Source organism: Lontra canadensis, unplaced genomic scaffold (assembly GCF_010015895.1).
Source record: "Lontra canadensis isolate GAN:19392208 unplaced genomic scaffold, GSC_riverotter_1.0 scaffold33, whole genome shotgun sequence".
Taxonomy (NCBI): domain Eukaryota; kingdom Metazoa; phylum Chordata; class Mammalia; order Carnivora; family Mustelidae; genus Lontra; species Lontra canadensis.
The window spans coordinates 13,050,799-13,075,606 of record NW_022631027.1 but is presented as its reverse complement, the minus strand read 5'-3'; the positions used below and the strand labels follow the sequence as shown (position 1 = coordinate 13,075,606).

At 39.0% G+C, this 24,808-nt stretch overlaps 1 protein-coding gene across 2 annotated transcripts in view; it reads right to left on the bottom strand.

The window, feature by feature from the left end:
• The window catches only part of MFSD14A (major facilitator superfamily domain containing 14A), a 41,787-nt gene extending 20,956 nt beyond the window's left edge, over positions 1 to 20,831 (bottom strand). The window contains exons 1-2 of one of the 2 annotated variants that reach the window (XM_032867209.1): positions 20,611 to 20,831; positions 6,637 to 6,732 (exon numbers count right to left, since the gene is read on the bottom strand). In XM_032867209.1, the coding sequence (XP_032723100.1) occupies positions 6,637 to 6,732; positions 20,611 to 20,694 (180 nt within the window). In that variant the 5' untranslated portion in view covers positions 20,695 to 20,831. The remainder of the gene's footprint in view (positions 1 to 6,636; positions 6,733 to 20,610) is intronic. The other variant, XM_032867210.1, reaches the window with a different exon arrangement.
• Positions 20,832 to 24,808: the final 3,977 nt, after the last annotated feature.

Here is a 24,808-nt window from a genome sequence, read left to right as displayed (position 1 = left end):
TCATCGGGCTCTGCTCGGCAGGGAGCCTACTTCCCCCTCTCTCTCTGCCTGCCTCTTTGCCCACTTGTGATCTCTGTCAAAAAAATAAACAGAATCTTTAAAAAAAAATAGTATAGTTAAATTAAGATAAACAAACATTCCTGTTTTGATTTTTTTTTTTTTTTAAGATTTATTTATCAGGCAGGCAGAGAGAGAGGAGGAAGCAGGCTCCATGCTAAGCAGAGCGCCTCATGCAGGGCTTGAACCCAGAACCCTGAAACCATGACCTGAGCCAAAGGCAGAGGCCTAACCCACTGAGCCACTCAGGCGCCCCTCCTGTTTGATTTTTTAGCAAAATTTTAACATAGAGACAAATCTAACAATACAAATGTAAAGATTTTTAATCTGTGAGGATCCTTTTAGCACTGGACATTAGAGCCAAATAGGAAAAGATATAGTATTTCCCAAGAAATTTTACAGGTCATAAAATGTACGGAATTCTAAAACTTTTAGAAGAAACAGCCCTTAAAATATTAAATGCCTCAGGACTATCTCTGTAGCAAAGGCTGATAAGCCATTTACATAGAAGAAATACCGGAGAATTTTGGAGAATTCGAGTATAGGGTCTCGCTCCGGAACACACATTGCATCTGAGCATCCGGGACCATCAAACACTGGCCTAGTTTTTCCAGAACCATAGGTCAAAAAAGTCAAGTCACTTCTTAGCATTATGGATTCTTAAACCTATTATTCTCTGTCTAATATATCATCATCCCTGATTGAATACCCACTATGAACCAAACATATAGCCTCTCAAAGTGTTAGACTTCAGTCCTTAAAAAATATTTGGCAGCCTAAAATTCTTTGTAGTGAATGTAAATCTCCTTGTTGGTGGAGACTTCACCATCCTCCCTTGGGCAGGTCTTCCACATTAAAACACAACTTTGGTTCTTTCACTGTGTTCTAGAGAACACAGGGTTCTAGAAGTTCTATGAGTTTACGACTCAAAGATAATGGAAATCACATGAAATTTTTTAAAAAGAATTCTTTAACTTCACATTGGTTTTGAAAACTAAGGCTAGGGGCTCCTGGGTGGCTCAGAAGGTTTGGCATCATGTCATGGTCCTGGGGTCCTGGGATGGAGCCCCTGCATCTAGTTCCCCACTCAGCAGGGAGTCTGCTTCTCCCTCTGGCCCTCCCCTGCTTGTGTTCTTTCTCTCTCTCCTAATAAATAAATACAGTTTTTAAAAAAAGGAAAAAGAAAACTAAGGCTAATAAATCCCAAACATCATAATCCTATTTATTATAATTAATGTATCTTAACATTGGTTATCTGTTAAATGAATAAATCAAAGAAAATCTTTGAAATTTAAAATGCTGGAATGCCTCCCTGGCTCAGGCAGTTAAGCATTCAACTGGGGTCATGATACTAGGATCCTGGGATCGAGTCTCATGTCGGGCTCCTTGCTCACTAGGGAGCCTGCTTCTCCCTCTGCCTGTCATTCCCACTGCTTATGTGGTCTCTGACAAATAAACAAAAATCTTAAAAGAAAAAATTTAAAGTGCTAAAACTTTACAATTTTTGAGAGCTATGTATGGAGAGATAATGACTTAAAATACAAATAAACTGGGGCACCTGGGTGGCTCAGTGGGTTAAAACCTCTGCCTTCCACTCAGGTCATGATCTCAGGATCCTGGGCTCTCTGCTCGGCGGGAAGCCTGCTTCTCCTCTCTCTCTCTCTCTCTCTGCCTGCCTCTCTGCCTACTTGTCTGTCAAACAAATAAATAAAATCTTAAAAGAAAAAATACAAATAAACTGAATTATAACTTCATCTTCATTCTTCCTTTTTTTTTTTTAAAGATTTTATTTATTTATTTGAGAGAGAGAGAATGAGAGAGAGAGAGAGAGGGTATGAGAAGTGGGAGGGTCAGAGGGAGAAGCAGACTCCCTGTGGAGGAGGGAGCCCGATGCGGGACTCGATCCTGGGACTCCAGGATCATGACCTGAGCTGAAGGCAGTCGCTTAACCAACTGAGCCACTCAGGCATCCCTTCATTCTTCCTTTTTAAAAAATAAATGTTAAGAGCCATGACTCTCTAGATTATAATCCGTTTCAAAGCACATAAAATGGAAAATAAAATGTTTAAAGTTAACTTTTAGAAAGAGGGTGAAGTACTATGATTTGGTGCCTTCTTGTACCTTGAAACCCCCCTCCCCCATGTCCCCAACACCAACATGGGGGTGGGGAGTAAGGGAGCATAGGAATTTAAAACAAAGAAGATTGCCAGAAAGTCAACAACAAAAATTTGAAAGCAAAAAGCCTCAAGGTGAGCAAAACCTTTTTAAATCCACACTGAATTAATCTATTGGTTCTTAATTAGTGATATATACTAGGTATATGAGAATCACTTCTAAAAAATATACATCTGGGCCTCACCCTGAAAGATTCTGACTTCAGCAGGACAGGGTACAAGGCCCAGATATTTTGATAAAACTCCCCAAGTATCATTAATATTCACTTCTAGTAAGAAAAAAAAAAAATCAGTGACAAATGCACATTTTAACTGCTGAAAATGTTCATCTCTGGTTGGCTGATTTGTCCTAACAGGAAAAGTAAAGTTTACCCTGAAGCCAAGATCTCTTATCAAACTGTTGGTGCTTGATTGGAGGGGTAGGTAGGATTGCAGGGGAATTTTTCTGTCCTTACACAATTCTATATTGCTTTAGGTTTTACAACAAGCATACAATGCATCTCTAATTATTTAAAAAAAGTGTAAGGGCCTATTTAGCCAGAGGGGCCCCACCTCGGTTGAACAGCCATTTTGTTGTTCATGCAGTAAACTTAAATTGACCCTTCCCCGCCCCCGCCCCCAGGGGAACTTACTTAGAAGCAAGTCGGGAAACCAGTCCCAGGTAACAAAGCCCAAATACAAGGGTGGGTCAGGTTAGGTGGAAATGACAGCCTGAATGCAGGATGAGTCAGGTCAGGTGGAGACATCCAATCAGTAGAGTGAGCTTACGGTCTCCCTAGCTACCAAGGAGTGTGGGCCCCGCCTTTTGGGCGCCAATTCTGACCAAGGAGATAGGCTAGTTCAAATGTCTACTAGGGTAAATTGTAATTCAATTGGCCACCCGAGTGTGATCTAGCATGACTGTGCAGCTTTCTCTGTGTGTTACAATCTCATTCGCCACCTGCATGTGGCCAGGCCCAACCACATGGCCTTTGCTCTATAAAAGTTAGTCTGTGAGGCAGGGAGGGGTCGCTCTCTCTGTAAGGGGCAGCCCCCACTAGTCGATTTGACGATCGGTTTGATTCTTGATACTTGGCTCGAAATAAAGCTTTGCTTGACCTTCGCTTTGTATCAGTCTTGCTCCTTTGATCATGGACCCGTTATTGGGGGACCCACCAAAAGTAACATATATTATATAGAGAAAAGAATTATATATACATGTGCTTCCACACACAATTTTCTTTAGAGATATTTCAAAGATTCTTGCTATTCCAATGCCTGCAGGCTGCAGTTCCTGAAAGAATCTGCAATATAACAAATCTCAGCATTTAGATACAATCTAATCAGGACAGCTCAGTCCTTGTTTTGCCTAGGTTTGTCCCACCCCATCCCCACCTGGATCTCCCCATCACACAAAGAAAAATGTAGAACACAAAAATTGCAATTATTTAAAAACATGTATACATTACAGATAAGAACTACAAAAATAAAATTCTGAGCCTAATATTCATTAATATGTAAATTTTTTTCTGAGGACGCTTGACTTTAAAATTGTTAATGAAGTAAAATTGGGAAAAGATAAAGAGTAAGGACTATGATAGTATTACAGACAATTCTTCCTAATAACCACAACTCCATTTCGCCATTTAAAAATTCAGATATAAAAGACAAATACGGGAATTAAGAATACTGTTTTAACAACCATGGTGAAGAAATTCTTGCTATAAATCAAATAATTGGCAATGTTATAGATATTATTACAAAAAATAGAATCATGCTGGCCAAAAAAAAAAAAAAATTCATCAAGTCCTCCCAAATTAGCAACTTTCATTTTCCTGATCAGAACACAATTCAACATTTTATAAAGTAAAAAAAAAAAAAAAAAGAAAAAAATCAAAACACTACCCATTTTTTAGCTAACAAAAAAGTAAAAATATACTAAGCACAAAGTTAGTTACAATAAATGAACTAAAAAACAAGCCTTTACGTCTAAATAACTGGACTCTTTCCTGTTCTTAAAGAAGACAGTCTTCTTTTGTCCAATTAGGAAAAAAAATATCAAAGTTAGACAAAAACCTGACCTATCTAAAGGATATATAATAGAAGCAAATTTTAAAAACTGCTATATACACTTTAAATCCTGTTGACAAATTATGGAAATATTACAAAAAGCTTTTTTGATGGCTCACAAACAACTACCCAAAACATTTTAATCTCTCTTCTTAGCTACCCTTCAGACTGCCAATAATCTTAACTACCTAAATCACAGGTATGAACCACTTACTCCCAGCCTTCCCCTAGGCTTAGCACTGGAACAAAGCAAGCCTAGTTTCAAATACCAACTCTGCAGTTTACTATCATAGTAGTTGCAAATAAGCTGCTTAATTTTTCTAAACCTTAATTTTCTCATGTGTATTATCAGGCTAATACCTCACCCATAAGGGGACTTAGACGATTAATAGTGATAATGCATTTCAAGTGCTTAGGACTGTGCCTGAACCACCATAATATAAATAAATATAAATGAACTGCTTACTATCACAAAGCTCAAGTACTTTTAAACTAGGACTGATGCTCCACCAGGTAGATTTATATGTTAAACTGGTAGTAGACTATAAAAAAAACACAGAACACTCTGGAACATGAGGGAAGCGAATATAAGTGTGAGACCACACAGTTATCACAGCACCTCAGTAACCCATGACATCAGGTTATTACAATATAATGAAGTTACAAATGTCATAATGAACTTGTATCACCTGATGAAGTTCCAAATCAGAGTACGGCATGGATATGAAGGCAGGAAATGTATAAATTAATTTTTGAAGGACTCCCATCAGAAATCATTAAATTAAAAAAAGATCAGGTATTTTAAAAGTCCACATTTCAATTATTTTGAAAATCTATTAATGTACAGTTGATGACCTATTACAAGTAAATCCATTTTTTTTTGGAGAAGATTTTATTTTTATTTATTTATTTATTTATTTGACACAGAGAGAAAGAGAGAGAGAGAGCACAAGCAGGGGGAGCAGGAGAGGAAAAGCAGGAAGCCCGATGCGGGGCTCAATCCCAGGATCCTGAGATCATGACTTAAGCCAAAGTCAGACACTTAACCAACCAACCCACCAAGGTACCCCCAAGTAAATCCTTCTTAAAAAGTAAAAGATCTCAATGAAAACAAACTCAAATCAGCATTCTTACAATTACATGTCAGGGAACTGCTACTATTCAGGGAACTATTCTAACTTGCAATGCATGATTTATTTATAGAAGAAACGGTTTACTTGAAATTTCCTGTTCTTATGAATTGTGTTTTTGGTTTTTTGTTTGTTTGTTTGTTTTTTAAAGATTCTGTTTATTTGACAGAGAGAGACAGGGATCATAAGTAGGCAGGCAGAGTGAGGGGGGGAAGAAGGCTCCCTGCTGAGCAGAGAGCCCGATTTGGGGCTCGATCCCAGGACCCTGAGACCATGACCTGAGCCAAAGGCAGAGGCTTAACCCACTGAGCCACCCATGTGCCCCCTGAATTGTGTTTTAACAGTACTGATGAATATGCCCTATATATTCAAAGCAACTATTAACCATCCATATTTTATGTAGCTCCAGTAATGATTGTGTAGCCATATAATATGGAGATACATGGAATGGAAATTTTCTTTCTTTTTTAGAACATAAATCTACTTATATGATCATATAATTTATTTATAAAAGTTTTTGTGAAAACCTTTCCTGTGTAATGAGCAATCTCAAAAAATATAAGGAAGCATATCACTTTAAAATTCTGTTACATTTGGTAAGCTATACATTTATCCTAATTACACCTTTCAAGGTATTACTTCCATAACTACTCCTTCCTTTATTCCATTCCCCTGATCTACATCAAAAGGAGAAAACTAGTTATCACCTGAATTGTTTGGATTAGCAGGAATGTCTTTTCTAAGGTTCCAAACCTTGGGATGTTTGGGCAAAATCAGCTTAGGACTGTGAAAAGGCTACCCCTCGAGACTTACCCTAACCTAAGAGAAACTTGCATTTGGAAAATGCAGCTGCATGAATGAATCTCAAAAGAATAATGCTGAGTAATTCAGGTCATAGATAACATTTTTCCTAAGCCTCTCCGTTTAAGAATCCCATCCACCCTATCCAGAGCGGGGAATGAGCCCCTGCTTACCCAAGGGCAGTATTCACAAGAAGAATCCCACCCAGCCAAGCCCTCCCCACAAAGTGAGGGAGAAGTAAAGGCTGAAAAAGACAACTAAACCAGAAAAATACAGTATTGAAGAGCTGATAATATTGGTGTAAGAATTCACCATGGAAAGGTTAAAAAAAAAAAAAAAAAAAAAAAGGACCACCTTTCCAACCCCCCTGAAACGGAACAAAAAGAGATTTAAGTCCATAATAAATATATTAAAAGATTACTTACCACCAAGGTGGGTGCTGTCAATAGTCCCCAAGCAAAAAACTCCAAAAAGATGACGATAACCGCATGGTAGACACTAGGAGAACCTATTCCTTGAGGCTATAAAAACAGATTTTAAAGAAGTTAACAGTGCATTCCGGAATGACTAACAATTATGGCAACAGTCAATATTTACTGAGATCATACATGTACTGGCACTATGTGAAACGTCTGAATAACTTACTGTCCCTATCCTCAAGGTAAGCACATGTGTCCCTGTCCATCACATAAGCACGGTGTACAACAGTAACACAGTCTAGGGTTGGGATGGGAATATCAGACTTCCCGGAGGAAGATTAAAAGGACGAAAAGGCGTCAGACAGACAAGGGTCAGGGGTGGGAAGGCGAATAAGAGAGGTCAAGGCCACAGCCTCTATCAAAGGCTGTAAGGCTGGAGAGCAGGAGGCATGACAGGACTCTGAGAGTTCAGTACAACTCAAGCATGGGCTGCACGCTGGAGTTTGAGAGGCGAGCTAGAACTGCACAGGGACTAGCTTCCATGCTCAGGAATCTGTAGTTCATTTTGAAGGCAATGGGGAGCCACGAAAGGATGTTAGGTAAGACTCACGTGATCAGATAAAAGTTTTAAGAAAGATCATTCTGGCAAAGGTGCAGCAGATGGATGAAAAGTAGGTAAAAGTGAGGAAAGTTAACAGTCAGGAGGCAACTGCACTAACCTCAAAACATGAATGAAGCAAGTGGCAAGATATTAACATGGCTCAAAAGCAGAACAGGCCCCAGAGTAGTACATCAGTAGATCTGGGATTTGATACACAGAAGAAAGAAAAATACAAAATGAAGTTTATACCGCTGCTAACAATGTCTTAAGAATTACTTTAGTTGTTGAATTTTGTTTTCTAGGGCAATATTAAATTGATGGAAGAGCCAATGACCTGTAACATTAATGCAGTCTCCACTAACAGGTTTCTATAATAAAAAGACAAGTTTAATCAACACATATTACAATGTCATGCATAAGTTGTAAAGTACATTCAGTAGTCTCACGTGGCAACTATTAAGGGTTTGGATTTCTCTATACACTAAAAATGATGCCACATCACTTTTAATATTGTCATAATGCAACATCATTATTTAAAAACAAAACAAAACAAAAAAAAACACGTAACTCTCCCAACCTTCATAATTTAGGTATCTAAAAACCCCCTTGGTAAAACCGGCAGTTTAGGAATTTCAGACAAGAGAGGTAGGGCACACAAGAGGTGAAGGACCACGGCTGGGAATGAATTTGTCCAAGATCTCATTCATTCAACAAACATTTACAGAGTACCTACTATGCACCAGAGGTGCAAGATTATAAAAACCATTAAAACATACTCCCTGATCTCAAGGAACTCACAAGCCAGAGAGGGAAAAAACCTCATTATACATCATCTGCTTATGTGCAAATGCAATAAAAGAGATACATAGAAGTAAGGGAGCAAGGAAAGAGTATTACAAGAAAAGGTGGTAGTATGGACAATCTCACCAGAGAAAGCCATAATGAAATAGAGAAGTGCCATGACAGCTGAAGACTGATGAGAATAAAGTAATAATCATGGAGTAAAGAGAGGAAGGCAGAAGAGGCATCTTCTACGCTTTGTTAAGGAGTTTCTCATCATTACTCCAGAGACACAAAGAACCCCTGAAGGGTTTCAAGCAAGAGAATGGTGTGATGAGACCTCCATTTTTTTAGTACACCATGATGATTTCCTAAAGCTGGAAACCAGGGAGCAAATTGCATGTAAAAGGCTATTTCAATCAGTTTCAAGAAGAAATGATGAGGGCATAAAATGAGGAGTGGCAAGGACACTGGAGGGGAGGTAATGGATATAAGTACAGAGGATGTGAAAGTGGCAGCACTTGAGAAATCTGGGAGAGAGAGTGAAGAATGACTTCAAATTCTTAGCTTGGTTGTCTACTAGCGGAAGCTGGTAGCGTTGCAGCTTTTTCCCCAAGAGGCTTGGATTTACTTCACTAAGACACTGCCCCTTGTACTTGAAACATTTCTATCATCTTTTGAGGACGCACTAAAACAATGAGTTAGCATGATGATGTCTGAAACCACCAGAGTGGGTGAGATTACAGGGAGAAGAGGAAGTGGGAAAAGAGAAGTGGGCTAAACCAGACTCTAAGAAACACCAACATTTAGTGGGCAGAGGAAAATGAACCACGACAAAAATAAAGAAGGAACAAGTCAGAGAAATACCAGGACACTTAAGAGAATACAGTGTTACAGATGACAAAGGATCAGTTTTAGGAAGGGGTAATGTCCAGTAGCAAACAGAGCAAGTACAGTTAATTTAAGAAAAGGTCAAAACACAACCCTAGGATTTAGTAAGGTCCAAATTGTTTTTGTTCACCACTGCATATAGTCAGTCCTCAGTGAAATGCTTAGTAGAATGTCTCAGGACCTTTCACATGCTAATTTACATTATGAATTTCCAAGAAGATACAGTATGCACTGTATTCCAAACTTGATGGAATCCTTCTTTCATAGAACTGGTAGTATCTCATGGCCATTTGAGTTCCTTGTAAAAACTATTTGGGAAGTGCTGATAAAAAGATAATTATAGAACAATGTGGATAAACATACACACAGCAAAAAAACTGGAAGGAAATGATGTTAAAAGTGGCTGTTTCAGTGAAGAGCACTCAGTTGGCTGAGGAGAATGTCAGTGAAGGCTTCTTAGGGAGGTAGGCAGTATTATCTAAGACCTGGAAGTACAGTGGGAAAGATGTAGGGACTGTCAGGTGCGCATGTGTATTTGGGGGGTAGATGTCAGTGGAGGGTAATGATGGCCAAGAGTATCTGAGGTAAAGGGAACAGCATACGCAACAGCATACTAAGACAGGACACATCACAGCTTCTTTCAGTACCTGATGTCTAAGGAGAAGAGGTAAAAGAAGTTGCGAGGTGAGGAGAAGTGAAACTGAAAAGGTGACTTGAAAAGTCACAAGCAGACCTTTAATTTGCAGGCAGCAGGGTAACTGAAACATTTCAAGCCAGGGTTAACATCACATTATAGGACTTTTTGGAACAGTAACTTTCACTGCAGTGTGTCAAAGACTTTGAAAGGGAGGAAGGAAGACCAGAGGCAGGCTACTGAAGAAACAACAGGGGAGAGGTAACAGTAACTATAATAAGATAGTGATAGAAGGGTTAGAGAAAGTGAATAGAATGCAAAAAAACACTTAAGAGGTTGAATCAAAAGGACTCAATGGCTGACAAGATGTAGCAGAGGACAAATAAGGGAAGATCAAAGATGAAAAGATAAGACTTCTGTGGTTTAGTCAGCCATACTGTGAGGAAAGGAGAAAGAACAAAAGATTCATTTTTTCAAGATTTTATTTGACAGAGAGAGAGAAAGAGCGCACAAGCAGGGGAAGCAGGAGGCTCCCCACTGAGCAGGGAGCTCAATGTGGGGCTCAATCCCAGGAGGGACCCTGGGATCATGACCTGAGCCAAAGGCAGACACTTAACCGACCGAGCCACCTAGGCACCCCAAGGTTAATCCATTTAAGGCATCCTAGTTTGAGAAAAACATGCACAACTGAATTTGAAGACAACAAACTGAGGACCAAATGGAAGAAATAATGATTAATATCTAGATAAAGCATTCATAAAAACCAATTCAAAAGTACTAAGACACCATAAAAATAAAACAGACAAAATTAGTTTTAAAAATAGCTAATAACAGGGATGCCTGGGTGTCTCAGTTGGCTAAGTGTCTGCCTTCAGCTCAGGTCCTGACCCCTGGGTCCTGGGATTGAGCACTGCATCGAGCTCCCTGCTCAGTGGGGAGCCTACTTACCCTGCTGCCTGCTGCTCTCTCCCTGCTTGGGCTCACCCTGGCTCTCTTTAAGTAAAAAAAAAAAAAAAAAAAAAAAAATCTTAAAAAAAAAGCTAATAACATTCTATCCTATGAAAATAATCAAACATTCAGAAAAAGCTCTAGGATTAAGATGTTCATGGCAGTATCATTTATAGTAGGAAATATGGAAATCTAAATATGGAAACCTAAATCAGACAGAATATGCAGCCAAAAATTGTTTATGGATCATTTTTTTTTAAGATTTTATTTATTTATTTGACAGAGAGACAGATCACAAGTAGGCAGAGAGGCAGGCAGAGAGAGAGGAGGAAGCAGGCTCCCTGCTGAGCAGAGAGCCCGATGCAGGGCTCCGATCCCAGGACCCTGGGATCATGACCTGAACCAAAGGCAGACGCTCAACGACTGAGCCACCCAGGTGCCCCTGTTTATGGATCATCTTTGATGATATGTGAAAATGCTTATGGAAATGTTAAGTTTAAAAAAATAAAAGGAAGATATAAAATTGTAAGTGTCAAGTAATTTCAACTCTGAAAATCAAAACAAAAACTCACCTCAATGTTAATTAGGTAGCAATTTTAAGGGATGTAAAATTATTATGTTGTTCTGAATTTTCTAAATCTTTTCTAATAAGCATACCCTTACCTGACATACAAGGAGAATGTTTTGCTTATTTAAGAGAAAAACTAAAAACTAGAATGGAAAAAGATAGTTAGATATACTGCCCCTTCTGAGCTATTCTCTCATTTCCCAGAACTAGGAAGAAAAAGTGTGTGTGTGTATTTTAAAATTTATGAGCAAGTGAGAGAGCACACGCGCACACACACACATGCAAGTGTGGGGAGGGGCAGAGAGAGATTCCCAAGGCAGACTCCCTACTAAGCAGAGCACCCCAAGGGAAGCCCAACTTGGGGCTCCATCCCACAACCCATGAGATCATGACTGGAGCCTGAAACCAAGAGTTGGAGGCTCAACTGACTGAGCCATCTAGGCACCCTTATGTACATATTTTTAAAGCAAGGAATGGGGTGGTGGGGGAGAGATAGGCATATTTGCTTATCCTAAAGTACTGGTGATTTTGAGAGCTGTATTGTGTCTATATTCATCTCTTGTTTTCAATAAATTTAAAAGTAATACAAGATCTTGGGGGTGTCTGAGTGGCTCAGTCTGTTTAGTGACCGACTCTTTTTGTTTTTTAAAGATTTTATTTATTTATTTGACAGAGAGAGAGAGAGAGAGAGATCACAAGTAGGCAGAAAGACAGGCAGAGGTGGAGAGGGAAGCAGTCTCCCAGCTGAGCAGAGAGCCTGATGTGGGAGTCAATCCCAGGACCCTGAGATCATGACCCGAGCCGAAGGCAGAGGTTTAACCCACTGAGCCACTCAGGCGCCCCTCAGCTCAATTCTGAGTTCAAGCCTGCTTTGGGCTCCATGCTGGGAGTAGAGCCTCCTAAATAAATAAATATAATAATAATAATAATAATAAATACAAGATCTTAATAAAATTGACAAATCTTAAAAATATTTTACTGATTTACAATAACAAATACCTCTAGGTAGGACTTTTGACACAAGGTCTAGTGGTTTTAATGGAATACCTATCCACTAGCAAAATCCTAGGACAATTAGGGAACGAATACCAGGGTCATGGCCTGGGCAGAAAGACCAGGGGAAGGTTCATTGACAAGTAGGTACAGATTTTGACACTGAGTAGTTTACAGCATTAAGAGTAGAGAATTCGGATCATAATGAGATTATATCAACAGATGGCATCTGAGGGGGCTCAAGAGAATTCAAAGAGGTACAAAGTGGAAAATTAAAAAAAATAATAAATCTGAACATGAACTACCCCAACCCAACCCCAAATGCCAAGATATGACACCTATAACCATAATAATTACTATATCAAAAGTCTTCAATTCAGCTGAGTAATTTCTCTTTTTTTAAAAGATTTTATTTATTTATTTGACACAGAGAAAGAGATCACAAGTAGGCAGAAAGAGAGGGGGAAGCAGGCTCCCCGCTGAGCAGAGAGCCTGATGTGGGGCTGGATCCCAGGACCCCGATATCATGACCTGAGCCAGAGGCAGAGGCTTAAAAACGCACTGAGCCACCCAGGCGTCCCTGAGTAATTTCTCTCTTAAAGAGATATGGTTTCATGACAGTCACCTCTAACTTCAACTTCCAAAGTCAGGGACAATATCCTTTAACCTCACCTCCACCCTCTCATCTAATTCTCATTTTCCAAATCTGTTTCCACTGGAAACAGAATATGGTTTCATCATCTAGGTTTTTGTACTTACGTTCTCTTCTAGCCTATAAAACAAGATAACTTCCACAAATTTATATTTCACTGTGTAAAGTACTTCTTTCATTTTATTTAGCCTAAATTTCCCTTTTTTAAGCTCATGCTCTCTCAGACAGGCCCAATGCTTTATTGTGCTTTGATCTGGAGCATCTGGTACATGCATAGCACAAAGGTGTTTAATGAATGTTTGTAGAACGTAAATGAATTACTCTTTAAGTCCCTTCTATCGCTTTAGATATTCAGTATCATTACTGTATTTAAATACTGTTAAAAGGGCAGTATCTTTATTCATTAATTAAGCTAGCAACGTCTCCTATTAATATCCTCCTCTATGATTTAATATCCCACTACTGGCTACTGTGTAGCTATTACATGGATTTAACATGGATCTAACATTTACACATACCCTAGATTAAAATAATAATGAAAGAGTATTACTGAAAACATAATCGTTTACATTCAAAATCTTATTTCTCTTCCTAACAACCTTTTCAACTGGACATTATTATCTCCATTTTATAGTTTAATGCAGCAAATAAGAGATGGAATGGAATCTATCCAGGAAACTCCAGAGCCCAAGTCTGGAGTTATGCTAGTTGCAGTGGTTAAGTTACACTGATATGTTGGTTGCCACAGACTGTTACTCTTTTAAATGTAGGGATCTAGTTTTTTCCATTTTAGTATTCAGCGTGTAGCACAATGCCTAGTATAGAAAGGGTATTTTGTGACCATGGATTGATTCATAGTCCTAATCATGTGATTACTAAACTGCTAGGGAAATTAAGTTAGTCTACCTCTCTCAGCAGTAAGAGGTAATTAATCTCTTAGCTAAATCCTTGTCTAGCTCCCAAATTTTAAGTCTATGATTGCCTAATCAATATGGGTTTATGAATCCAGCAGTTATTATGCAGAATGTTGGCTTTAATAACTTATGTTGTATACTTATCAGTGAACCAGGGGCTTATGTAGACTGTTGGCCAGGAGACAAAAAGTAATTCTACCTATAACTAGGCATTATAATCCCATCTATTAAACAGAATTTATCATGTGAGTAAACAATGAGAATGAGCTAAACTGAGACTCATTCTTCAAAATAACTGGCCTAGAGTATTAAAAATTATTGATATAATAAAAAACAACAAAAAAATTATTCTAGACTGAAGAGGCACGGCAACTAAGTGCAATGGTTAAATTCTGTATCCAAAAACAACGACAACTATAAGCGAGGTTATTGGAACAATTAGAGAAATGTGACTATTGCCAATATATTATCTAATAGTATTGTATAAATGTTAAATTTTCTGAATGTGGTGATAATATTGTGGTTATGTGGGAGAATATCCTTTATCTTAGGTGATACAATCTCAATGTTTTAGGGGTAAAGTGTCTTGATGTCTACAACTAATTCTGTAATGGTTCAGAAAAAATAGGAGGATGTATAGAGGAAAAAAAAAAGCAAATGTGACAAAATGTTCATTTGTGATTGTGAATCTATGGGATGAGCAAATGAATACTCATTATGCTATTTTTGCAACTTTTCTGTAGTTTTGAAGATTTTCAAAATAAAGGGAAAAATAAAAAACATGGTAAGAACTAAAATACAGTATAAGGGAGAATAATTTTGAACTTAGAATTTAATTTTGACAAGTTATCAATCAAAAATGAGAGTAAAATATAGATTCAGAAAGAAACACTGAATTTTTCTTGGAACAATACACAACTAAGCTAAAATAAGATAATGTAAAAGTCTTACAGGCAAAAAAAAAAAAGATGCTTAGTTACAGGCATCTAAGAATTGTAGTTTTTCATAGAAGAACATTAAAAAAAAAGTACTGTTAACTACAAAGCTGCTTTCATGGGATTCTGACACATTATGGCATAACTAGAGGGAATATAAAACTTTATTGCTGGTATCTGGTATCATGTTTCTTTTCTCACAAAGTCAAGTGGTGCTTTCCTTAATTACTCTGATTTTAATCAAGCAAAGCAAGAAATATTACCTCCGTGGAGCAAAAAGAAAACAAAACCAATCCTCAGTTTCCTGGAAGTATGAATCACCATAAAGATTTTTTAACACTATTATATTAATTAAGCCATTTTGGCTTAATTTGCAGTGAGACTTTAGATTTTATTTATATGCTACGGATCAATTTTAAAGACAGATATTTAATATCTGTTTTATCACATAAGTGAAGATATTAGTTAGATTGGTCCTAAATAGAAATTAGAACTACTTCTTAAACATATTTAACAAAAATATGATGAGATCAAGTTTTACTCTTAAATAACAAAAAAAAAAAACCAAACAAAAAATAGAATTTACCTTGTGGTAAATTTTTTCTTAAGATTTATTTTTAAGTAATCTCTACACCCTAGGTGAGGCTCAAACTTACAATCCTAAAATCAAGAACTGCACACTCCACCAAATGAGCCAGCCAGGATCCCCACTTTGTGGTAAATTTTCAAAAGATTAAGCAACACTACTGCCCATCACATCCCCTCCATTCTTAGGAGAAAAAGATGTATCCATTATATCAAGTTAAGCCATCATTCAATTAAGTGCTTATCCCCATGAACATCTTTAATGGGTTACATGGTTCAAATGACTACAAACTGAACAACGTAAACTAAAATCGAAAATAAAAAACCACCATCAACACAAACATCAAACTATCATCGACACCTAGGACGGAGCCTAAACTTGGTGTGATCTCTAATTAGTCAATTTATATAGCTAAATGAATTATTACGTACCACCCCTTATTTTATAAAAAGACTCCCTAAGAAGGGAAAGTATCTTACGTGGTAGAATTCATAACTGCTTTTATACATTATTGATAAAGTAGACCCATTATTTATTTACTTTTTGAAGATTTTTATTTATTTGTCAGAGAGAGAAAGAGTGCATAAGCAGAGGGAGCTGCAAGCAGAGGGAGAGGGAGAAGCACGTTACCCACTAAGCAAGGAACTCGATGCGGAACTCAATCCCAGAACCCTGGGATCATGTCTTGAACCAAAAGCAGGCACTTAACTGACTGAGCCACCCAGGTGTCCCAAGACCCATTATTTAGAATAAGCTATTATATCTGGCCCTCAGTGAGATAAAACTGTTTCAGGGATCTTAATATACCCTGGCTGCAACTGTGAAATGTTACTTTGACACTTCTAAGTCAAAATAATGTTAAAAGACAACTTGAGCTTTTAAATGATAGAAAAACTGACATCATAAATACCTGTCAGAATACTACCCGGAATAAGCCATTCTTTTTTCAACTTCAAACTTTGGTAGCTGTAAATGAGTTACAGTTCAATAGTGAATTTCTGCAGGTGCTATGATTACTGGGAAACAAGACTTCACACTTAGGATGAACTGGATATATAATCTAAAAAATCTGCTTACTAATTTATCCCCAAACATACTACCCAAAGCAAATGTTGAACCATACCATGGAGGGAAGGAGATAAGTCATTCATGGTACTGTCTGACACAAGTTTACCAAAGATAGTATATTTATCCTGATGTTTCTGGGCATGGGCTAGTGACTTCAGAAAACACTTGCGTTTTGAAGGCACTGTCGCCCCCCCCCCCTCACAGACAGCAGCTCTCAGGGCACTAAGGGCTATCCTGCAACTGCCTCAGCCATCTTTGTAGGTGAAGGATGCAAAGGATGAGGGCTTGGGTCCAGACTTTTGAAATGGTTGCAGACTCCTATTTACATACTTAAACTCAAAGATACAAGGAATAAAAATCTGGTGCTTTGCTTCTCTGGGTATATTTCATTTTGCAAATACCAATTTTATGTTTTATGTTTCCAACAACGCAATTCACACACGCTGGACTTTCTATCAAATCTTTAGTCATTTTACCAATTTATTTGTGAAAAAATTGGACATTTTCCCCTTTGTCAGAGATACAGTACCACAACTGTATTAACAAAACAAAACAATAAAGATCATGTTAAAAAAATAAGCAAACTTCAAAAAACCATTTAAAAGTTCTATTTTTGATAATACAAATACTTCATCTATGTAACTCTTTAGCTCTTAGCCTCTAACAGGAATGTTTATATATAAACAATCTGTTAATAAATACATGGTAAGAATTTAACAACAAAACTGGAAGTATTCTAAAATGTTAGAATGCACTTTTAATTCAACCAACTTAAATGGTCTGCACTGAATAATACACTCATTAATGTCACACTCATTAAAATTTGTAACAAAAGGGGCACCTGGGTGGCTCAGTGGGTTAAGGCCTCTGCCTTCCACTCAGATCGTGGTCCCAGGGTCCTGGGATCCAGCCCGCATCTGGCTCTCTGCTCAGCAGAGAGCCTGCTTCCCCCCACCCCCGCCTGCCTCTCTGCCTACTTGTGGTCTCTGTCAAATAAATAAATAAATAAAATTTAAAAAAAAAAATTTTTTTTTTTTAACAAAACTGTATTTCCACATAAGGATGCTTCAGAAAGCAAATCCACTAATAATATTACAATTACTTTCATCAGTAAAATGGTATACAAAAATGGTATACAGGTATAAATATATACCTACTAAATTTAATCTGTGGAACTCTTCTATAGTTATGAGAAAGTATGGACTCTTTTGGGAATCTCTCTTGAAAAATGGAGAGTCAAAGAAAATTCTGCAAACAACTTCAGGGTGTACACACCCAAGTTAAAAACTCCTGATATATGGGGCACCTAGGTGGCTCAGTTGTTGGGTGTCTACCTTCGGCTCAGGTCTTGATCCGGGGGTCCTGGGATTTAACAGGTCATGATCCCGGGGTCCTGGGATCCAGCCCCGCATTGGGCTCCCTGCTCAGCGGGAAGCCTGCTTCTCCCTCTCCCACTCCCCCTGCTTGCGTTCCCTCTTGCTGTGTCTCTCTCCGTCAAATAAATAAAATCTTAAAAAAAAAAAACAAAAACAGAAAACTCCTGATACAGAATCACACACCTTTATGTAATTTCCCTTAACTGTGTATGAATCAAATAGGCAATTTACTAGGCTCACCCTGGTTTCAGAGCATATTCAAATACAATTTCAAGAAAAGCGTTTAGTAAATTATGATTAACCTGGCTCATTTAGAAGGGTCCACTTCTTCAACTGTCAAAAATGGCAACAAATCTGTTCTAAGTTTTTGAAAAGTCATTATCTCATTATTAGTTTTGGTTATAAAATGAAAATTGGCTAATAAGGCTTACAAAGACATCATTGCAGAAAGACGAAGCAAATAATTTAGCAGAAAGATGAGGCAAAATAATTTTACTAACATTGTTGAGCACTAGAAGAAAACGAAAGATGATAAGGTCAGTATCATTGGCCAAGGATCCAAAATACTGTTCAGAGACTGTGAAGTATGATGATACAGCCTCAGACACCTGACAGAATGAACCACCTACCAGTGGAACACACACACACACACACACACACACACACACAAAATACCAATCAGCAATTTTATTCCCTTTCTTAAAACATGTTTATAAGGGCAGTCTGACCAATTACAAGTAAAGAAGCAGAAAAGGGAGTGCCATTTTAAAATTTCTACAACTATAATATACTTTCTTCATTTATAGCTAGAGTAGCTTAAAATACAAACACTGTAAAAAAATTATCCTGACTCTTCTGAAAATATAAATATCCCATGTGTATGTGTGTGTATAAAATCAATATAGGAATACATGCAATTACCACAAAAAATCCAAAAGTATGTGCTAGCACATACTTTTATTTTAAGAACTTAAAGAGTGTTTTTATCACTCTGAATCCATATTAGGCCCTATAAGATTCAAAGGTGCATAAACAAATATTGTATTCTAAAGAGGTGTCCAATGCTTTTAGAATGGAAAGTGCAACATAAGTGTATAAAGATGATAAATAATTATACCCACATGTCCATAGTTCTCAAGAAAACCTTCCATTTATTCAATGTGCCCTCTTAAAAACTTACTGACGCTTGTGTAAAATTGTATTTTGCTTCCAAAAACAAGCCACGAATTCACAACTTTAACAAATAAGATAAAACATAAAAATCTCTTCCAAATCTCACAGGATTTGGAATGAAAGCATCTGCTGCAAAGTGAATCAAACGAAACTCCAAAGAGGTAACAAAACTGAACTTTACCTTAAGAAAAAGGAAGGTGTGTTTCCTGATCAGAACTCCACTCTTAATCTTTTGCAGAGAATATGGATCTTAAAAATCACTTGCTTTTATATAATACAATCCTTTGTTGCTTCTATTTTGTAGATTTTATATAGAAGTTAAAATATCAAGTCCCTATGGTTAACAAAAACAACTAGTATTCGTTCATGTGATTTCTCTCCCACATAGTTCTAACCAACTTCATCAAAAGGGCCAAACTATTCACAAATGATTTAATCAAAATAATGTTCTAATTATTCAAGTACAACAAAAAGATCTAAGGACTTGAAGTTTCTTTTCTCACTACATGTCAAAGCTGTGACATCTAATTAATTTTACAGTTAGCTAAAAGTATATTCTGAAATTGCTGCACATGTCCCAAACTTTCTAAATTTTAGCATATGGATTGGGTCCCTATTCTGAAATGTCAAAAAAAAAAAAAAAGTTGTCATTTATTTCAAATGGATTGGGCAAATCCTCAGTGGTGGCCTAATTACTGTACATATTTAGCACTATGCAAGCTGTTGAACCGGGCTCCAAATATCCAAATATATATATACATGTGTGTATGTATATATATATATATATATATATATATATATATATGAATAAATATAAGGATGAAATAAGAGGAATCGTTTCTGCACATTTCTCAAGAAAGTGTAACACGTATTTTACCTCTGCATTCTATTTCAGAACGTAATGTCAAAGAATGCAACAAAGACTGGAGAGTAGCAACGGAGAAATTTCAGCATAAAAAAGTATAGTAGAGTTAAATTTTCAATTAAAAATCCTACGTCCCCTGCTGGTTAACTACAGCACACTGCATAAAGTTTATTGTGATGACAACTGTTTCTAAAAAGCACAATTTTTTCTTGCCCTCTGTCTTCCTTTCAAAGTGTCTTCTAATCCTCAGGCCACGATAACTCTATTTGGCGTCTTTTATTTTAAAATAAACAAAGTGAGTTTAAAACAAGAGGGTGGTTACTTGGTTACTGTTCTTTGGAAACCAGCGGATTTAAGTCTAGGCCCCTGATGTCCTCCGTCACGCTTCTGACTCCGCGAAGTAAAGAGGAAAGCCCACCTTCTGACAGTGTTTACCACACTGGAAGGAGCTAAGAGCACTGACCCAGAAGGAGGTGGAAGAAGAAAGTGAAGGCACTGAGGGGCCCCAGCGGGGTCGCCACGCCAGATGCCACCGGGTTAGCAGCCTATGGGAGGCCAGGGACTGCTCCCAGCATCTTCGAAAGGGCCGCGGTGGAGGCGGCGCAGGGCCGAAGGCGAAGCTGCGGGGCCGAGGGGCGCGGCGGTACCAGCACCACCCGGGCGACGCGAGGGGCCGGCCGGCGGAGAGCCGGGCGTCATTTCCAGCCCGCGGCGGAGGCGCACGTGGGGATCGAGGCCGCAGGGCCTCCAGGGGTCGCCGAAAGAGAGGGCGGCAGGTGCGGGAGAGGCAAGCGGCTTCCCCAGAAGGACGGGCCCCGGAGGCCGCAGGCCGGGACGAGGGAGCAGAAACAAGAAGGCCCAGGAGGCTGAGACACCAGCACCACCGACGGGGTGGGGGAGAGCGGGGACGCTCGGGCGGCTGGTGGCGGCGGCGCTGGGGGCAGAGCTCGAATGGGGGCCCCGAGGGACGCTCCCCGGCGCGGTACCCCAGCTCACCGTGCCTCCGTCCTTAATGATGATCTTCTTAGCCAGCATGATACTGCGGTTCGCGGCCCGTTTCTTCTTCTTCCCCTGGGTCATTTTACCATCCTCGATTCCTGGCGTTGCTGCAGCCACTCCCGGGGCGGCCGGCCCCAGCGGCGAGTGCCGTGCCGCCACTACTGCCGGGCCGAGCCGCTCGGGGCGCCCGCCGCCATCTTGAGGGCCCGGCCTGCCTCCGGCGGCGCGTCACATCGTGCGATCCGCGGAGGAGCCCGCCCCGCCCCGCCCACGTGACACCGCCCCGCCCCCTCGGTTCCTCGGCGCTCTCCGGGCGGGGAGGGAAACCCAGGAGGAAACCACTAGGCCCGCGGCTGGTGGACCGTTGTGGTTTTCCGGTTCCTCAGCTCGCTTAGTCCTCACAACAGCCCTGGGCGGTAGGGACCCTTCATTCCTTCATCGATAAAGAAATATAAGTTTCTAAAAGTTACCTGCTCGTGGAAATACGGCTGATAAATGGTTGCCCTGGAAATCTGACCAGGCCCCCTCAACTATTACCGCTATCGCTGCGTTCTAATCAAGACGGGAACCGAGGGAACAGTTGAAATCGTTTTCCGGAAGTAGTGCGTAAGGATAAACTGATTTTTCAGAAACAGTATTTTGTCTTCGTGCTCAGCCCCTAGTCCTACTACCCCCACCCCCGCCCACACCCTCACCACCGGCTCCCGGCTCAACTAGAGCGTGCGTTTCCAGCAGCTCCCCAGTCCCAGGACCTTTTATTTCCTGCCAATAAAAACGTACATAAACCTATGTTACGCTTTGTAACCCACTACTTGTTTTACTGTATTGCTTAAAAATTAATGGGGGTAAAATTCTAGAAATGACAGTTCACACAAGTGAAATATGGACTACAGATTAACACAATGTTAAGTCTGATTTTGATAACTGTACTGATAAGAGAATATCCCTTATCTTAATACACTGAAATCTCAAAGAGTCAAGGTTTGTGATGCATGCTACCTGCTCTCAAATGGGAGAGAACATGTTTGTATATGGGGGGGGGGCGGTAAGAGTGACAAAAAGGCAACTTGTTAAAAATAGTGGTTTTTTGAATATGGTGATTTTAAGATATTTTCACAAATTCAATGATATACTTTGGAAGAGATGGGGTCTCATTCTCGCCTTCAGTGTGGGACTGGCGTGAGTGACTCTTTTCTGTCTAAGAGATACAGCAGAACTGACAGCAGTGACTTAAGCAGGTAGGTCATAAAAGGCATGAATCTCCCTGCGAGGTCTTTTCTATTCATTCTGGGCTCAAGTCTGGGGAAGCCAGCTGCCATGTTATGACACTCAAGAGCCTATAGCCAGGTCTCTGTGTGTCCAGGAGCTGAGGCCTCCTACCAACAGGTAGGTGAGTAGCCTTGGAAGCAGATCCTCCAGTGCTGGTTAAACCTTTAGCTGACTGCAACCCCTGCTAACCTCCTGACTCCAATATCAGGAAATCGTGAGCTTGGACCACCTAGATTAGCCACTCTGGATTCCCTCTCAGAAACTGTAAGGTAAAAAGTACTTATTTTAAAGCACTGTTTTGGGGTAATGTATAATATAGCTGTAGATAGCTAACACGCAGGGTAAAGGGGATGTGTTCTTTGTACTATTGTTGCAACTTTTTTTAAAAAGTAGGCTCCTTGTGGGGCACAAACTCAGGACCCTAAGATCAAGACCTGAACTGAGATCAAGAGTTGAGGCACATAACCAGGTGAGCCACCCAGGTGCTCCTATTGTTGCAACTCTTATGTAAGTTTGAGATTATTTAAAAATAAAATGTTAAAGGATAAATTTGAATTTTCTGTTCCTTCTATTTCTATATAGAAGAACATTTGACTAGAAATGGAAAGCAGGGGCACTTGGGTGGCTCAGTGGGTTAAGCCTCTGCCTTCTGCTCAGGTCACGATCTCAGGGTCCTGGGACTGAGTCTCGGCATCAGGCTCTCTGCTCAGCGGGGAGCCTGCTTCCCCCCACCCGCTCTGCCTGCCTCTCCGCTTACTGGTGATATGTTAAATAAATAAAATCTTTAAAAAAAAAAAGGAAAACAAAGGTGTTTCAGTTTGATGGCTAGTTCAAGTTACATTTTCCCATCAACAAGTAAACTCATCATTTGTTTATTATTATTATTTAAGTAGGCTCCACATCCAAGGTGGGGCTTGAACTGAAGATCAAGCATGGCATACTCTACCATCTGAGCCAGCCAGGATCCCCTCATCATGTTAAAAAATATTCTCTTGCTGAAACATTTAATTGAGCCCCAACCTGAAGCTCCTTAGAGAAGGTCATGACAAGATTCATAACTAAATTCTTAGGAGCTTGTTTTGGATGAATGTAGAGGGCTGGTTAAGATAATTTATTATGTGGTTACTCTGACTTTTCATAGCCCCTCAGAATGATACTTCATCGAGTTATACCAATTTTACCATCCCAAAGAACTGATTATTAGTCAGTCAAAAAATATTTTTGAGTACCTGTGTTTGTCAATGGTTTACTAGACACTCAGGATACATTCGTACATAAAATCCTATTTATCTTCATGAAGCTTAATTATACTGGGGGACAAACTTATGAAACAAACGTAAAAGGAAGATAATTTCAGATTGTGGCAAGTGCTATTGGAAATAATGTAATAAAGAGAAATTTAACACACTGAATGTCCAGAATGTCCCAGGCTTTGAGCTTAGAGTGCAATAGTAAACAAGAGAGAGCAGTCCTGTTCTAACAGACCTGTCGTGTATGTATTTGTGGCTTTGTATATGATTTAGGGTTGTGAAGATTCACAAACTTTACATTGAGTGGTTAGTATGTCAATTAGGATTCTTTGGTTACAGTCAACAGAAACTAGCACTGGCCAGCATAAGCAAAAGGTAGTGATTCTGAAGGATATTGGGAGTCCCCCAAAATAATGAGGCGGCCAAAAATCAGTCTTGAAGACAGGTAAGAACCAAGGTGGAAAGTTCATAAGAACACTTCATGAGGCACCCTGGAAAATACAGGGATTCCTTAGAGAGAAGAGCAAGTGGCTGAAGCTAAATATTACTAAAGAAACTAAGATTGTATCACAGAACCCAAACCTCAAAATGCACCATTTATTAAAGAAACTGCACTTTACTATATGAACAGAAGAGGGCTTTCTTTAGCTGTAAAACTGAGTCACCCACATCCCTTCACACCCTGCCCCTCCCACCCCATAGAACCACCTTTCTTGCTGATGCAGGAAAATCCAGAACATCTTACCAGGAACAGAAAAAGCCACCAAAACCCCATACAAGGCTACTATTAAAACGGAAAATAAAGACTTTTCAATTAAAACAAAATTCTACCCTCTAGAAAATATGAAGCAGAGGAAAACTACATACAACACTCCAATATGAATTAAATATCATTAAATATACAACTGCAGATGTGAAAGGATGCAACATACACAAGATTTAAAACCCACCGGGAAGATGAGAGTAGATCAAACTCAGGCAGTATACTGAAAAAATAAAATCATCTAAAAAATGAATACTGTATTATAGTGTCCCCCAAGAAAGACATAATGAAGGTAAGAAGCATGGAGGAGAAGCATAAATCAGTTATTAGAACAAAAGAAAAGAAAAAGGGTCAGAGAGAAGATGACATGGAAAAAATTATCTGGGCTTCCAGACAAAAGCCAACAGCAAACAAAATTAACATTTCCAAAGAGAAAAATATCAAGTGGTGCCACAATAGCAATAAAACTAAACAATGCAACAGTGGAGCAACATTCTCCAAAAAATTCAAGAAAGTCTGAGTCAAGGATTTTTTAATATCTAGTCAAGCTGTACTTAAAGTATCTAGATTCTAGCGGCACCTAGTGGCTCAGTCCATTAATAACTGCAAAGAAACCTTAAATTTTATTCAGTATGTTTACCATTAGTAATATTGGTATTGTACTACTGAAAAATATACTATATAATAAAACATATAAACAAATATATTGTGACTCAGAACAAGTATTTTCACTGTAAAAGAGATGCAAATACAAAACTAAAAAAAAAACCACCTTGTATTACTAAATGTTATCAATTTGAATTCATGAACTTTTAAAAAATTTACTCCCTAGCTCTGTCCACTGAGATGGTATAAAAGCAAAGAGAGTCCATTCTCCCTGAAAAGAATAGGGCTCCTTGGAGAAATAGTTGAT